The following is a 16647-nucleotide window of genomic DNA, read 5'->3' as shown; positions in this document are numbered from 1 at the left end:
AAAAACAAGGAAATCATGAAACATGCAGGCAAAAAGAACATCCTGAGTTAAGTAACCCAGACCCAGAAGGACACACATGGTATGTACTCACTTGTAAGTGGATATTAGCCATATAGCACAGGATAACCATACTACAATGCACAGATCCAAATAAACTAACAAGGAGGGGACAAGGGAGGATGCTTGAATCCCACTGAGAACGGGAAATTGAATGAATGTTGAAAGTGGATGAGAGAGGTAACTGAGTGGGAGAGGGTAAGGGGGGGGCATGGGTGGGGGTCAGATGTGGGGAGAGCAGGGGTGGGAGGCCAGAGAGCTGGGAGACAGAAGGGAAACTCTGAGAGACATCTCTGAGAGAGACAAGTTGGGAGGCTCCTGGGAGAATCTGGGGATGCCTCTAGCTGAGACTCCTAGCTGCAGGGGCCATGGAGACTAAAGTGGCCACCTTTCCAGCCAGGTGGGACTTCCAGTGGAGGGAGGGGGACACCAACTCATCCACAAAACCTTCGACCCAAAATTTACCCTGTCTGTAGGATGTACAGGGGTAAAGATGCAGCAGAGAGCGAGGGACCAGTTACATTAACTTCTCACAGAAACTGTAGACGTCATGGACTTGAATTTGGGAGTCCTTGTGTTTTCTAGAACCATGGGTTGGGCAGATAACTTTAACAGTGGCAGTGTGAAGGGTTTCAGGAGGCCTGGGAGGCAGGCAAAATAAGCAATGACTATAAACGCCTCCCCATTGTCTATAGGACATGAAATCGCACGCCCAACTTTTCAGGTGGAATACGGAAAACTGGCTACCTGCTCAGCAAACACATGCCACGCTGTGGCTTCTCCCTTATTAGAGAGCTACCTAACTTCTCAGATACCTCAGCAGTCAGGAGCCTGGGACAGGAGGATTGCGAATTTGAGGCCAGCCTGGGATACAGGGCAGCACTCTGTCACAAAACAAAATGCCACCACATGTCTTCCGTGGAGCTCTTTGGAAGGTGGCGATCATAAAACATTACTTAGCTTCCTGCCAAACATGAGGGCCAGAACAAGATCACCTGACAGCTCGTGGGGGACCCTGAGATTCGAACGTCTCCCAACATTTTACCACCGGTTGTAAATGGGCTTGAATTTGATCCCCCAAATCATGCAGCAAGTCTAATGCTCAGCCCTGACTGGCTCCTTAGGAGTTACTCAGTGAGGGCAGTCAGTCACGGGCCCATTTTCCCTGTCGGCCCCTTCACCCCGCCTGGTGCTTCACAACTGAATGCTCACTGTCACGGGCTACTAAACATTCAGGAGAGTTGCTTGGAGACCTCAGCTATGGGTTATATAAATACATTTCTATTATATTTCTATTAGAGAACACCTCATTCTTCATTTTAACCACTTCAAAATCCATTGCTGCCCCCCCTCCCCCATGACCTTTCACCTCTCCCTTCACTTAGCTTCCTTGTTTAACTCAGAGATAGAAAGCAAAGCCTCCTGGTCCCTGGTTTTTCGGTTTAATTGCTTTTTTTTTTTTTTTTAAATCTGTTCAGTTTCTCCCTTGGAGCCCAGAACTAGAATGTAAAAATTTCTGGCCCTCGTTGTTGATGCTTTTTTTCTGCTTACGATCCAGAGGTAAGGTAGCTAATTTATACATTACAGGAAATAAAACAGTTGTTAATAGTGCTGACCCCAGACAAGTGTACAGGATTACTGGAAGGTTTGGATAGTGTCCTTGAAGAACTCCAGATAATGCAGGAATAGCCATCAGTCCCAGCGAGGCACCGACCAGAATAAATGCTGCGGATTTCCCACTTATGCTGGTGTACTGCTCGACCCAGGAAATGCCGCTGGGAAATGTGGCTGCCATTGAGGCTCCATACACAGAAGTTGCAATCCAGAGAAAAAGACGGCTCTTGTCAAAAAGCACCAGAAAGAAAGATGAGGTCAGGCTACCAATGTTGCTCAACACAATCATGGTTCCAGGCTTTAAGAGTGTTGCAAAGAAGATGGCCAGACCCCTGCAGGCTGCAAAGGTCCCCCAGAAGACAGAGTTCAAGCCAGCTGCCTCGCTTTCTTCCATGCCAACATGGGTGGTGGCGAAGGAGAAAACGTAAGAGCCATAGGTCACCTCGGCTCCCACATAGAAGAAGAAAAAGAGGGAGAGGAGGCAGAGCAGGGCCCTGTGGTATTTAGCCCTTCGAGCTCCCTGCGCAGAGCCTGTGGATTTTTCTTGCTTTGAACGTTTCTTACAAAATAAACCAAACAGAAAGACAGAAATGACTAAAACGTAGGTGCCAATGGAGGCATAGGTCCACAGCAGGTTCATGTCATCGGGAACCGCGAACAGAGAGCCTGTGTCGGCTTCAGAGGATTGGTTCAGCATTGGAGGCTCAAAGTCGGACTCTGTGTGGTTCTGAGCAGATGCTCCTGTACCCCAGGCCAATTTAGCCAGCAAGGGAGCCAGAAAGGCACCCAAGGCGAAACTGAAGTGCAAGGCCTGCATGTAGGGGGCTCCTTTGTGCCCCCAGAGATCCAAGATGAGGACGTTCCCACCTGGCAATGAAGAAAAGGATTTAAACTGAACACAGTAACTTAGGTAATATGTGTGTTAATTAACAATCCCCACCAAGTATACAAGTCTGTTTTACATGGCTGGAGGAAGAAAATGTTCTAAAAATCTCAACAATTGCACCTGATTCAATTCTGTCATCTAGGGTCCCTGTATACACCAGCTCACACCTACACATGACGACACATGACGACATTCACCTATCTGATCAACCTCTTAGAGCCAGTCATATTACAAAAGGTTTTTATAAAATGTGCTGACACTTCACTGGGAGTTTTATTTGATACAATTATATTTTACATATATAATATAATACACATATGCATATATGCATACACATACTTTAGATGTATTACCAATTCTTTTTGTATTTGCAGTAATAAGAATACTATTTTTGTATGTTTAAAACAGAGGCAGAATATACCCATTTTGAATCCTGAATACCCAGGGGGCCCTGGAGTGCCTATTACAGGAAATAATATATATTTCAGAATCTGCCCTTAATGCTGTCAGAGGACCGACAAGATGAGAGGGCAAAGCATCAAGCCCGTGGCGATCTCTTTTTGTAAAAATGATTGAAGTATTTCATTCTACTCTGAGTTTGCCACCAAAGGATAAAATATTTCTACATCTATAAGCTAACATTAGACGAAGAAGGAAGGGACAGAAGGTTGAAATTTGGAAGTAAATAAAATACCACCTATAGTAGGCTTGTGTGTGTGTGTGTGTGTGTGTATGTGTGTGTGTGTGTGTGTGTGTGTAATTGAGTGTGAGGGCATGCACAGATGTGTGCGCACATGCAGATGCCAGAGAAAGTTGTCCAGTGCCTTCTCTCATCCATCCCCTGCCTTACTGTCATGAGACAATGTCTCACTAATATGAAAGCTTGCTGTTTGGGCTAGGCTAGACGGCCAGTGAGGTCTTGGATCTTCCCACGTCACCTCCCCCCCTCCCCATAGGTTTTCAAAAGCATCAACACACGTATGCAGAAACGTTACTGTGGAGGGAGGTTTTGAGAAAACAAAGAACAAAAAAAAAAATGGGAAGAAAGTACAACGCACAGGCTCTTGGCCTTCCCTCTCTGGATCCTGATAGCAACAACCCAGAATCTCTCATAGGGCGCAATCTCTAAGATCACTCATAGTCAGGCACTTAGGAAATTGATGCCCTAATCTACAGGAAGAGCAGTTGCTAGCAGGGTGGCTCTGAGTCAACGACCCCACGGCCAGTCCATTAGCCCCTTGTCATTTCAAGTCCACCACAGAGAACAATTTAATACCTTCTGCTCCACTTTATTTTTAGTAATGTGTCCCAGTCCCAGATATGACGTTGATACACTAACCTGTATCCAGAATGCCAAATGAGACACCCGTGACAGACATCATGGCAGTCAGTAAAACTGCCGTCTTACAAAAAGGAGTGAGGTAAAGACCGACCGAGGTGAGCACGTTCGACAGCCCTGAGGAAACAAGGTTGAAGTCAGCTGTAAAAAGCAGTGTTCATCAGGAGTCAAGTTAAGGTAAAAACAACTCCCAAGTGCAAATAAGATCAAATTAATAGAGGGTAGCCTTGTGAAGGGGACAGTGGTATCTTCTATAACTAGCCTTGCCCTTTACGTCCTGTATAATCTTTATGGATCACAAAATATAGAAGGTTATGGAGTGTAGCCAGGCGTGGCGGCGCATGCCTGCAATCCCAGCACTCAGGAGGCAGAGGCAGACGGATCTCTGTGAATTCAAGGCCAGCCAGGACAGCCAAGGCTACACAGACAAACTCTATCTCTAAAAACAAAACAAAACAAAGCAAAAGGTTATGGAATAAATATAATTCTCTCACTGCCAGAATTGAACTATAAGTCATATCATGAAGCTGAGTTTTATAACCACAGAGGAAAAAGCTATTTATTCCAATGTTTTACATTTACGGATCTAAAGGAGGCCCAGCAAGATGGCGCAGTGCTGCCAAGCCTGACGACCCGAGTTAGAGCCAGGAAACCCACACGGGGAAGGAGAATCCTAGGTCCTGAGAGTTGCCCTCTGACCTCCGCACCAGTGCTCTGGAACGTGCACAATAATTAATTAAATATATCTTAATGACCACAAAAAACAACCAAGCGGAGGGAAGCAGTTAGAGAGTTAGAGAGAACTGAATACGTGCCGTGCGTGTGTGGGGGTGAGAGTCCCCAGGCACCCACAGAAAAGCTGGGTGGGCATGGTGGCCGCTTGTAATCCCAGCGGTTAGGGGGCTGGCTCGCCAGAGCAAGCTGGCTAGCTAAACTAGTCAAATCAGTGAGCTGTGCGTTCAGTGAGAGAGTGAGAGATCCTGCTTCAGGCAAGAAAGCAGACATGATCAAAGGAGACACATCTGGTGTCCATACTCACGCACACATACCTGACTGCACAGAGGGCCCACACCTGTGAATATGAACACACACACACAAACCACACACCCAGAGAGAGAGAGAGAGAGAGATGAGAGAGAGAGAGAGAGAGAGAGAGAGAGAGAGAGAGAGGGATATGAAAGAGAGAGAGAGAGACAGAGACAGAGACAGAAAGACAGAGAGAGAAAGACAGACAGAGAAAGACAGACAGAGACAGAGACACAGACAGACAGAGAGAACAAATAAAATAAAAACCCAAGAACCAAGAGATGTTTAAATAAGGAATAACAAAAAGGCCAAAAGGAGGGATTAGTTTAATAGTTTATACTTAAAGTTTCAAATAAGTCAGTTTGTGGACTTGGGAGGAAAATACAAGGCATATAGTTCTGGGCTAGGGTCTAGATCAGTGGTAGAACAACTGTGTGACAGGATTCTCCACAAACAAAACTTACATTTATATAATTATATATATATATATATATATTTCTTTATCTGTATTCTTTCAGTCTACTTTGGAAATGAGGGATCACTTATTTGTTCACCAGGAATAATAGACTGTTTTGATAAAGGCTTTCCCATCTGCTTCCAGGGTGTGATAAAGCCACAGAGGGGCTGACGGGGGGCAGAAGAGACAAAAATACAGTCTGTGTTAGCCCATCCACCTGCCCTGGCCCTTCCTGTCCAGTCCGGGTTCCAAGGGCAGCTGTCTCCTGCCTCTACCGCCCCTGGAATCCTGCTGCGCCTCGCCTGAGCACAGCTCTGGGGGCAAAGTCCTTGTGGAGTGGAGCCTGCGTTTTGGGGAAGGTTGGCAAGATTTGGTGACGGCTGCCAACACTTCCATCGCAGGGTTAGTCAGATCTTCAGAGGGCTCCGTAATGATTCCCTGTCACTTCCGCGGGGACAATAGATTCGGGCAACCAGTGGTTGGGGACCGCAAAACACAGCCATTCTTTGATTGTCAGCACCTCCAGGCTACTGCTACATTTGATAAATCACAAGCTAAATATAGCATATTTCGAGACAAATTGCAAACCTAGTGACAGAAACAATGAACCAAAATCACTGTTAGCTTACCCAAAAGTAGAAAATGATTCATACAGTCGAAAAGCACTCCGCCGACCACCGCGCCACACAGGGAGCCGAGGGCACGGCCCACAAATATTTCGGAAAGGCTGCTGATGTTCCGGTTCACATTTCTTGCCAGGTCTGGAAATGTGGGTCCAAGCACGGCAGCGCTCACTCCCTGCAATTTACAAAAATGAAAGCTTTTACTTACAAAGTAATATTTATCCAGTTATATTTATAATTGTAAAAAAATAATAGTGGGGAGCGGTTACAAGTCAGAGAGTGACTTTAAGGCTCACGGCAAAGAAGAAATATTCACTAACACCGAAGTTGCTTTACTTTGCTTTAAACCTCTTAATTTTTCAAAAGCTCTTTAATTCTTTCTCGTTTTCTTGCAACTTCTCCTATTTGACAATACTTTAAAAGGCTACTCTGTATTAAAGGCTAATATGGAGCTGGGGGTGTAATTCAGTGGTAGACTGCTTGCCCTGCCTACACCAATACAAGCTTAATGTCTAGCACAACAATTGATAATCATTTATTTTTTTCATTTATTTAGTATGTGTGTATGCACACACGTGTATGCCATTGTGTGCATGGCTAGGTCCAGGGACAACTTGTGTAAGTCAGTTCTCCTTTTCCCCCATGTGGCTTCTGAGGGTCAAACTCAGGTCATCAGGCTTGCTGGCATACACATTAAACTGCCGAACCATCCCACCAATCCTAATAATAATAATAATAATTTATAAGATGTACCATTAATGCTATATTTGAAATAAGTTTTTAGGACAGTATTTACAAATATGTTATAAGCACCAATATGATTATTTACATATCAAAATTCTAAATACCAGATTGTTTTAATTTTTTTATTATTAGAAGTGAACTATTTCTGGTGCGTTTGGGGTTCTGAGACACATGTTCAATACGTATCATGTGCGCTTACTCAAATCTGCACTTTCTTTCCATCAAAGAAGCCTTCTGCCGCCGTCAGAAGCACAAGATGTCAACATTCCTTGCAAAATGTTACAGGCACAGGTACATGACTTTAACAATAAATAAAATGCTAAGGATTAGCATTCTTAGTATTCACAGTAACTTTGATCTGTAAGTACCTCAGTATCTAAGGCACTCTAATCCATCTGCCAGCACTCTGGAACCTTCCCAGTGTATCTCTCATAACACATGGACAGTCTTAGGGGCTGCACCACCTGCAGTTTTGTCCAAATAAGACTAATTCTAAGCTGCATCAATCACAGCTACTTCTGTACATCACTTCCTTCTGTCTATAAATCTTTCTGTCCCACATTGCTGGGTAGATTTGTCTATTTTCGTTGACTTCTGGAGCCGCGCAGCTTATGAATCTCCCTTTGCTCAAAGAAAAAGTTTTAAAAATAGTTTTTTATTTTATGTTTTGTGTTTGTTTGGTTGGTTTTGGTTTTTCGAGACAGGGTCTCTCTGTGTAGCCTTGCCTGTCCTGAACTTGATTTGTAGACCAGGCTGGCCTGGAACTCACAGCAATCTGCCTGCCTCTGCCTCCCAAATGATGGTATTAAAGGTGTGCACCACCATGCCCGGCTATATTATTTTATGTTTTTTTGTGTCGACCCCTGATTATGTGTATGTGTGCTCCAAGTACTTAGGGGCCAGAAGAGGGTGCAGGATGTCCTGGGACTGGTGGTTGTGAGCCGCCTGCTGTGGGTGCTAAGAAGCAAACCCAAGCCTTTGCAAGAGCCGCAGGTGCTCATAGCTGCTGAGCCATCTCTCCAGCCGCCCCCCCCCATAACATTTTGCCAAATTAAAGAGTTTGGCATCAGCTGTGCGGTGGGAAAGAGACCTCCAGTGATGGCACCGGCATCAAATGGTCACACAAGTGTGTCAGCACAGCAGCTGAGGTCACCACAGGTTGTCTCCTTGGCTTGAGCTCTCAGGATCTGTGCTGGGTCCTCTGTGGTGCTGTGATAACTCACTGAACCCCTGAAGGGGATCGCTGAGGAGACCACGGACAGAGGACCACTGATGGGAGAGGGGCCAGGCGGTGTCCACAGGGGACTGCTTTTGGAATGGGTTCCTTTGGGCTAAGTGTCTGGGAGTCTGATTTTTAAGGACACTTGCTTATTATTGTCACAAAGTTAGGGGCCTGGAACTTGTGTAGGTATGGAAGCTGGGACAGGTATAAGTTAACTTTATTAAGATACCTTCGAACTTTAGTTCCTAGTGTTGTAGTAAATATAAAAATATCTAATGTGGTTTATTATAAAATTAGCCTATAATTATTATGGTGGTGTTATTTAAGCCACTATCATAATCAATAAAGGCACAGGCACCTGTTATACTTTAGAATAGCCTCATTTTACCTGAGGCTGGGCAGATGTTTACCTGATAAACTATCCTTATCACTTCCCAGCCCCCACCCCAGGCCATCTGCTTTAACTATTCCTATCGGGGCTACTTCCCAGCCGTAATCCCAAAATACTCGCTAACGTTCTCCATCTGGGCTGCCTTCCTCCATCCATGCCGATCTGGCCAGGTGCTTCTCTCCTTACTAACCCATCACAACCTCTTCTTTCCTCCTCCTCCTCCTGTAACTGTCTCCTCCCTCCCTCCCCCCTCTCTCTCCTCCCCCCTGTCTGTCCCTTGACCCCAAGCCTGTGACCTTCAAACTCTGCCTCCCTCTCTTCTGCCAAATCCCAAGTTTCAGCATTTTTCATTAACCAATCAACTTTAAGTAGAGCAAGGTTTACACTAGGACTGTGCTCATCTCGTCTCCGCAGCAACCAGATGTGGGGGGCCAGTGATTAGCATCAGAACACACAGCACCAGACCGACCCCCAACAGGCTAGGATGGTGACATCTTCACTTAGATGAAATTGCTCACGTGAGAGGTACATTGGGAAAGAGTCCAACGCCTTAAAAATCAGTGCCTTGCACTCTTTAAAGCAGTGGTTCTCAACCTTCCTAATGCTGCTGCGACCTTTTCAGTACCTCATGTTGTGGTGACCCTCCCGAACCATAAAATTGTTTTCCTTGCTACTTCGTAACTAAAATTTTGCTACTGTAAATATCCGTGTTTTCCAATGGTCTTGGGCAACTCCTGAGGAAAGGTCATTTGGTCCCAAGGGAGTCAGGACCCACAAGCTGAGAACCACCATTTTAAATAAAGGGCTCATAGTGATAGAAAGGAGGGGCGGCCATTCCCAGATCAACTCAGAAAGTGTGAGTTAGGGGGTGGCCACCCTTAGGGCCCCAGAGCATCCTGGAGACATTGTGGGTGGCGCGTACTTTAGCGTTTAGAGACAGAAGAAACCTCTTACACATTAGCAAGATCATAAGCAAATAGAAAATTAAGTATTTAAGAAGATATTTAAGATTATTTTTCCTTTTGCAATGGATGTCATAGGAGGGGGGTCACTGACTCATTTAAAATTTATTTTATTACTCTTTGTTTGAACCTCTCTCTTATGCTTAGGAAGTAGGGAACCCACAGCCCTCACAGCCTCAGGAGCTTGGCGGACCCTTCAGTGCTGACCCAGGTGGAGGGTGCCCTGGCTGCTGCCTCCCCTGCCGGAAGGACCTGTCTCAGTCCTGCCCTTCCCCTCCCAGGGCAGCACGTGGGCAGGTGGGTTCCCAGGCCTAGCTGCTGAGCCTCATGAGGCTTGGCTCCATGGCTGATACGTATGCTTTAGGCAAAGCCTGCCTATATGATATAATGGTGCTTTATTTTATTAAGGAAGATGAGGTCAGTTGTAAAATGAGAAAAGGAAAGATGCAGAACAAAATTGAATAGATGGGGACATTGCAGAGGCACTGGGGTGCAGATCAGTTGGCACAGTGTCTTCCGGGGTGCGGGGAAGTCCTGGGCTCAACGCCCAGCAGAAGCTGAGTGTGGTGATACGAACCTGTCATTTCAGCACTAGAGGCAGAAGGATTAGAAGTTCGAGGTCATCCTTGGCTAGGTGCTGAATTCAGAGTAAGCCTGGGCTTCGAGAGACCCTATCTAAGGACCACCACTGCAACAAAAACCGAAGGTCAAACCTAAAGCATTGTGGGAGGTGAGAAGTCTTATCTCAGATGAACTTTGTGAAATAAACTTTATGCATTAGCACACTTGCTGAAACTAAAAGGAAATTATTCACAAGCTTTTCTTAAAAATGAGTATTACCATATAAAATACAATGTGAAAATAGAATATGGCTTTCCTTATTAAAAAAATAATTAAACAAATAATAGACAAAAAACAGGGTCTGGAGAGACGGCACAGTGTCCAAAAGTGTTAATTGCTCTCCAACAGAACATTGGGGTTTTGTTCCCAGCATGCACCTGTAACTACAGCTCCAAAGAGCTGACATTTCTCTTCTGGCACTTGTACACACATGGTGTGTACAGACTCTCTCTCACTCTCTCTCTCTCTCTCTCTCTCTCTCTCTCTCTCTCTCTCAGACACACACAGAGAGAGAGAGAGAGAGAGAGAGAGAGAGAGAGAGAGAGAGAAATAAAAAATTAAAATATGTCTAAAACCAACAAACCCCCACAGGTTTTGGGCTGACGAGATGGCTCAGGGAGTAAAGGTGCTTGCCACCAAGCCTGTCACCTGAATTCAAGGCCCAGAACTCATGGTAGACGGAGAATCCTGACTCCTGTAAGTTCTCTCTCTCTCTCTCTCTCTCTCTCTCTCTCTCTCTCTCTCTCTCTCTCTCTCAAAAAGATTTATTTATTTTATTATATATACAAAGTTCTGCCTCCATGTATGCCTGCACACCAGAAGAGGGCACCAGATCTCATTGCAGATGGTTGTGAGCCACCATGTGGTTGCTGGGAATTGAACTCAGGACCTCTGGAAGAGCAGTCAGTACTGTTAACCTCTGAGCCATCACTCCAGCCGCTGCGAGTTGTCTTGACACACAGGTGCTGTACACACAAAGCTCCCCCTATACACACACACACACACACACACACACACACACACACACACACACACTTTTCATGGTGCATGGCTGGCTCTGAAAAGGATATTATGAAATATTGTTAAGGATTTTTCTTTGCAATTTGGGTTAATTGGCGTACTAAATGAAAATCCTGTGTTTTTGTTTTTTGTATTGTTTTATTATTTTTTTTACATATACATTTATATTATTACTTGTTTTGTTTTTCTTGGTTTGTTTGTTTTTGTTTTTGTTTGGTTTTTATTTTTTATTTTTATTTTTTTGAGACAGGATTTCTCAGTTTCTCTGTGCAACAGCCCTGGATGTCCTGGAACTCGCTCTGTAGACCAGGTTGGCCTTGAACCCACAGAGATCCACCTGCCTAAAAGTCCTGAGTGCTGGTATTAAAGGTGTTCGATACCACACACATTCGCAAGTCTTGGGTTTTACAAAGATAATTGCCTGTGTACTGTGATATCCTTATTGGGTTTTTCTGACTTAAGATCATGCCTTTAACCCCAGCACTGGAGAGTAGGTCTGAGGGTCAGCACGTCCAGGCCAGCCTGGGACTACATATTAAGACCTTGTCTCAAAACAAAACCATAATGTCGTTTTCTGTATTTGCCTTTGAAGTGCTGTATCACTTTGGAAAATGAAAGACTGTGGTTTGCCTAAATCAATCTTATTTTGATCAGATATCAAAAATCTTTACTTTTTTTAAAAAATAAATTTCTCTAAATCAAATTAAATAAATCAGCTGGGTGTGGTGGCACACACCTTTAATCCCAGCACTCAGGGAGGCAAAGGCAGGCAGATTGCTGTGAGCTCTAGCCCAGCCTGGCTTACAAAGTGAGTCCAGGACAGCCAAGTCTAACACAGAGAAACCCCGTCTTGAAAACAAACAAACAAACAAAAATTTAAATAAGTCTCTCTCTTTTTTTTAAGATATTGAGTTAATTAAACAACTTTCCAGATGGGCCCTTGGAATATCTCCAAAGTACATTATAAAAATAGAAACATTAAACTCATATCTATTATTTGATACAGTAATGTATATTAAAAGTATGATGAAATAATAATAAATGCAAAATGTATATAAAGGATGCATGAAAGTATGCAGGAACCGTGATGACGTAATAAGAAATGCAAAATCACTGAGTTCTGTACAATGGGTGCGTCCCTAACATGTGCTTCAGAAAGTGTGTGAAATTCTTAAAAATACAGCAGTCATAAGTATAAGAGCAGCACTCACAATTCCCATGGTTACCTTTGCTCTTCGGCAGCAGGGTCCCCTGTATCCCAGGGCAGCTATGAACTCCGTATGCAGCTGAGCTCAGATTCTACCGCCCCTACCTCCTGAGTGCAGTACGCTTTTAGGCTGGAAATCTACCTCAGGACGCAGTGTGTGCACATATGTACCAGGCAAGTACTCCGCCAACTGAGCCGCAACCCAGCCCTCTACTTGTCATCTTAAGTGTTATATGCAAGAGTCAGGCCTGGCGACCCTCCCCATAGTCCTAGCTAACCAAGGCAGGACAATCAGTTGAGGCCTGGAGTTACGGGCAGTGAGGGACAGCATAGCAGCATAGCCGCATGGCAGCATAGCAAGACGCACCTCATAAAACCTGTCTGCAACAGACACAACCAACGTTGCTTGCTAAATGCACTCCTGTCGCACTGGACTCTCATCTGATTGCTGGCCTCGGCCATCTTAAGTCTAGCCATTTGCAGTTAATTGTTTAGTCTGAAAGGTCAATCACGGAGAGGACTATTAAGTCCCACTGGCCTGGGCAGGAATTCCCAGACCCAGCGGCTCGTAAACATCAAGCTGATGTTTAACCCAGCATCAAGCACAGTGAGAACTAAGGACCGAGGGAAATGACTTGGCAGATTCTTATGCTAAATTAGGCAGTGGTGAGATTACTACGCTGTGCGGATTTGAGCGAATGCCACAGACTGGCCCAAGTCCAGTTACCTATCAGAACCTATTTAGCAGGCAGAACTGGACCTGAACTTCAGAGGATGGATGTAAATCCACTGCTAAGCGTGGACCCATGGGGAGCTTGGATGGCCTCCTGGTGCTCGCTCAGTCCTCAAAGCTTCTAGAATTAAATCCTGTGCACTCTACGATACACAGTAGCAGGGAAGGAACAAAACATCGGTGCACATGTCTTTTCACTGCAAAGGGTTTTTAACCTGTACTTGCTTCGCCATCCCATCATTTTATTTTAAGACAACAAAAGCTCCAAGTCCTGTGATTTTAGCAACTTGATGAGTCAAACACAGATTTCTTTCCGCTGGCCACCGGAAAGTGCTCACATTCCAGGTGTTCAGAGGGTGTCCCATGGCGAAAGGCTGACACCTTACCAGGCGCTACAGTTAAATTACAAGTTGTGTTTTCCTAGCAGGATTCCTGGAGAAATCTCTGGTCACGATGCCTCTTGGATCATCACACAAGTTGTCTAACAGCTAAGTAAGAAACCACAGACACAAAGGCAGTAGGAAGCCCAGCTCCTGAATTACCCAGGTGACCTCAGTCACAAGCACTTCCAAGGGAGGGCAATCACATCCGCTCCCACTGCAGAGCATAGACTGAGCTCTTGTTAATGGTCACCTCAAGGCTGCACCCATAGTGACAGCACCCACCTGAGTCCCCCTGCCCACGTGAAATGTGACACGATCCAGTAGGCAAGGCTTTCATGCACTAATCCAAGTATATTTTCACTAGGACCATCCTACAAACAGAAATCTCCCAAGATCATAGGCTATGATTCCCTTGTCATTTTGAAGGTAGTAGCTTCTCTCTCTCTCTCTCTCTCTCTCTCTCTCTCTCTCTCTCTCTCTCTCTCTCTCTCTCACACACACACACACACACAGAGAGAGAGAGAGAGAGAGAGAGAGAGAGAGAGAGAGAGAGAGAGACATGGAGAGAGAGTCTGTCATTCCTTCCCTCTGCTTGCAGGAAAACACAAGGAAATGCTGTCATCTTTGGATAAGCTGTTTGTCAAAGCCCCTCCGTGTCATTAGCGAGCTGACTAGAACTGCAGAGTGGAAAGCTCTCCTTGGTGTTCTGGTCATCAGAGCGGCTTGGGATACACTCACTGGAATGACCTGTCCAATTGCTGACCAATCACAGCCAAATACGTGCCTGTAAAAAGTGTACTGTGTGCCCAGGCATTGTACGCACAAGACCTAGGGATTACTATGGGTAAAAACAAACGCTTGAGTGGTGTCACGTTAAGCCAAACTTAATGCCATTCAGTGAGATGCTTACCTAGGCAGCTAAGCTAGGCAGCTTCCCACCAGACCTTGCTTCCTGGGAAGCTGAGAGGTGAATGAATTTAATCCAGGCGGATTTAATCAATTGCCACCAGGTGGCGATCTTTTCCACTTCAAGGGCCTTTATTGACATTGAAGACTTCACTCAGTGTCTTTGCCTGTGTAAATCTGTTTGGCATAGCACACTCTGCTTTCTGAATTGCTTTTCTGGAAGTTTCTATACCTTCCACAATCAAAGCAGCCAGTATTTAAAAGAAGTGCCCACCTTTGACATTGATAAAAATGTTAGTCTCAGCCGGGGATGGCGGTACATGCTTGTAGACTCAGCACTCAGGAGGAGGAGGCAGGCGGATGACTGTGAGTTCAAGGCCAGCCTGGTCTACAAATCAAGTTCAAGGCCAGCCAAGGCTACACAGAGAAACTCTGTCTCAAAACAAAACAAAACAAAACCCCCAAAATAAAGCAAAATAAAAGGTATTCTCCATTGAAGAGATAAGCTAATGAGGTCTCTTGTACCTGTTAGCTTCCCTTGAGTCGTAGATGTTTTTATGCGCTCAGCCTTCCAAGGCATAAAGGATGACCTGACCAGTCTGTTACTGTCCACTATGAATGCTATAACTGGACTACACTGGCCATGACTATGGATACAGAAAGTACTGTTGGTACCCATTTCAAACCGAGAAGCTGCTCTAAATCAGCCTACAGCTACCTCTGTGTGTAGGCTCCTGTGACCCACCTGAGGATTCCAATGACTGCAGCATAAATAAGAATATTCTTAGACAGACGCATACTGCCCGAAATGTCCAAAGAAGGGGAGTGAGTTGCACACAATCACGCTATCTACACACACCCTCTCAGCTACAGGCTCTACCTGCCCATGTTACAGAATAGAGCTTTCTCCGCCTTCTCTGACTCAGGCCCTGGCCAGTTCCCGGTTCATTTCTTTGTGCAAAGAAACTTAAAATCAACAAGAGTAACCCTTTGCTTTTCAACAGGGGTATCGAGACCAAAAACGTTAGCAGCTGGCTTTCCAGGGACTTCCTTGGGACACTTAAGAAGAAATAGTTTCTCATTCGGCTACATTTGGAGAATGGCACTCTCTAATTGCCCTACTCTCTGCTCCAAGGCAAGGTGTGCCCCTTACCCAGGCAGAAGCCGCCCAGGACCCGGGACTTGGGTGAGCACAAGTGCATGGCAAGACGTGAGTATGAGGCTCGAAGCAGAACCTCTACCCAAATGCTTCATGTGTCCAGAAGGACTTACAGCAGGATCTGGCCCACGGAGGGGCTGCCCGGCGTCTGCAGTGACTTCTTCCACCTCCCCATTCACCAAAACCCAACTCTGATTCCATCTCTGAGATTCTTAGTTACCGGAACTTACTCCACAGGAACTCACTTTCATCTCTCCGAGGTCACAATTACCCAAGGACAAAATGGAGGTCATCGAGAAGAGTGGATTGAAAAGGAGTCTACAAAACTAGTAAAAGTCACTTCTTGCTTTGGACTTTGCTCCAAGAAAAAAACAAAACAAACAAACAAAACCACAACAACAGCACTTAGGTACCTGAAGGCTCAGTTTAAGTAGGGTTTTCGTAGAATGGCTTTACCACCTAGCCAATTCTGCAACCTGGGAAAAGTCACTTCCCATTCAGAGCCTAAGTTTTAGCTGTGAAATTAAGTTGTTAGCTGGATCTGGTCAGGGCACAAAGGACTCTCAGGATGGCATGTTTTTGTCTAACCACCTGGAAAGGTGAGGGCCGTTAGTACACAGCAGCACAGCTCTCTCTCTCTCTCTCTCTCTCTCTCTCTCTCTCTCTCTCTCTCTCTCTCTCTCTCTCTCTCTCTCTCTCATTCAGATGCCACATAAGGTTTGCTGCCATTGGAAAACACTAGGAGAGTCAATCTTACATTTGGTTAAAACTGCATCCATTTTCCTTATGACGAAACCGCAGCCACCCCCCACCCACCCCCTGCAGTTGCAATAATGTTGCACAAAGGCCACGCCATGTGCACGTCTCCCTGGAAGGGCAGGTCCCCTGCAGGAAGCTCACACTGCAGCTCTCACCATGCCCAGGAAGGCAGCGTTCAGCACCACAGTGGTGAACCAGCGCAGTGCTCTTCCCACTTGCCCACTCGACACCGCCTGGGGCCGGTTCTTTCCAGGGGTCTCAGCCTGGAGGAGACGCTGTCCAACCGCCGTGGCCCCGGACCCGCGGGACTCCATCATTTCCAACTCCAGCTCCAGACAAGGGGTTTTTGATTCAGCCCAGCTTTTTGGCAGGGTCCCTGGAGCTTTGAGCCCCTGCTCCTTCTCACCAGAGGATTCCTTCCAGTGCCTCCTCACCCCTACAAGGACAGTCCTGAGTCAGGGCCTTGGGAATTTACACTTTGGACTGTCGGGCACGTGGTAAGAGCAGCCGACATTTGAACTCATCTCGCACAGCTCCT

General features: G+C 45.7%; 1 protein-coding gene across 1 annotated transcript in view; it reads right to left on the bottom strand.

The window, feature by feature from the left end:
• The window catches only part of LOC311594904 (sodium-dependent glucose transporter 1-like), a 16719-nt gene extending 125 nt beyond the window's left edge, over nt 1–16594 (bottom strand). Inside the window, exons 1-4 of the mRNA XM_084777112.1 lie at nt 16265–16594; nt 6009–6177; nt 3897–4013; nt 1–2538 (exon numbers count right to left, since the gene is read on the bottom strand). The exon at nt 1–2538 is cut by the window's left edge and continues 125 nt beyond it. Coding sequence (XP_084633238.1) covers nt 1532–2538; nt 3897–4013; nt 6009–6177; nt 16265–16426 — 1455 coding nt within the window. The 5' untranslated portion in view covers nt 16427–16594 and the 3' untranslated portion in view covers nt 1–1531. The remainder of the gene's footprint in view (nt 2539–3896; nt 4014–6008; nt 6178–16264) is intronic.
• Between the last annotated feature and the right edge of the window lie 53 nt (nt 16595–16647).

Source organism: Acomys minous (assembly GCF_964271855.1).
Source record: "Acomys minous genome assembly, chromosome: 3".
Taxonomy (NCBI): Eukaryota; Metazoa; Chordata; class Mammalia; order Rodentia; family Muridae; genus Acomys; species Acomys minous.
The sequence above is the reverse complement of the archived record's forward strand: the minus strand, read 5'-3'. Positions and strand labels throughout refer to the sequence as shown.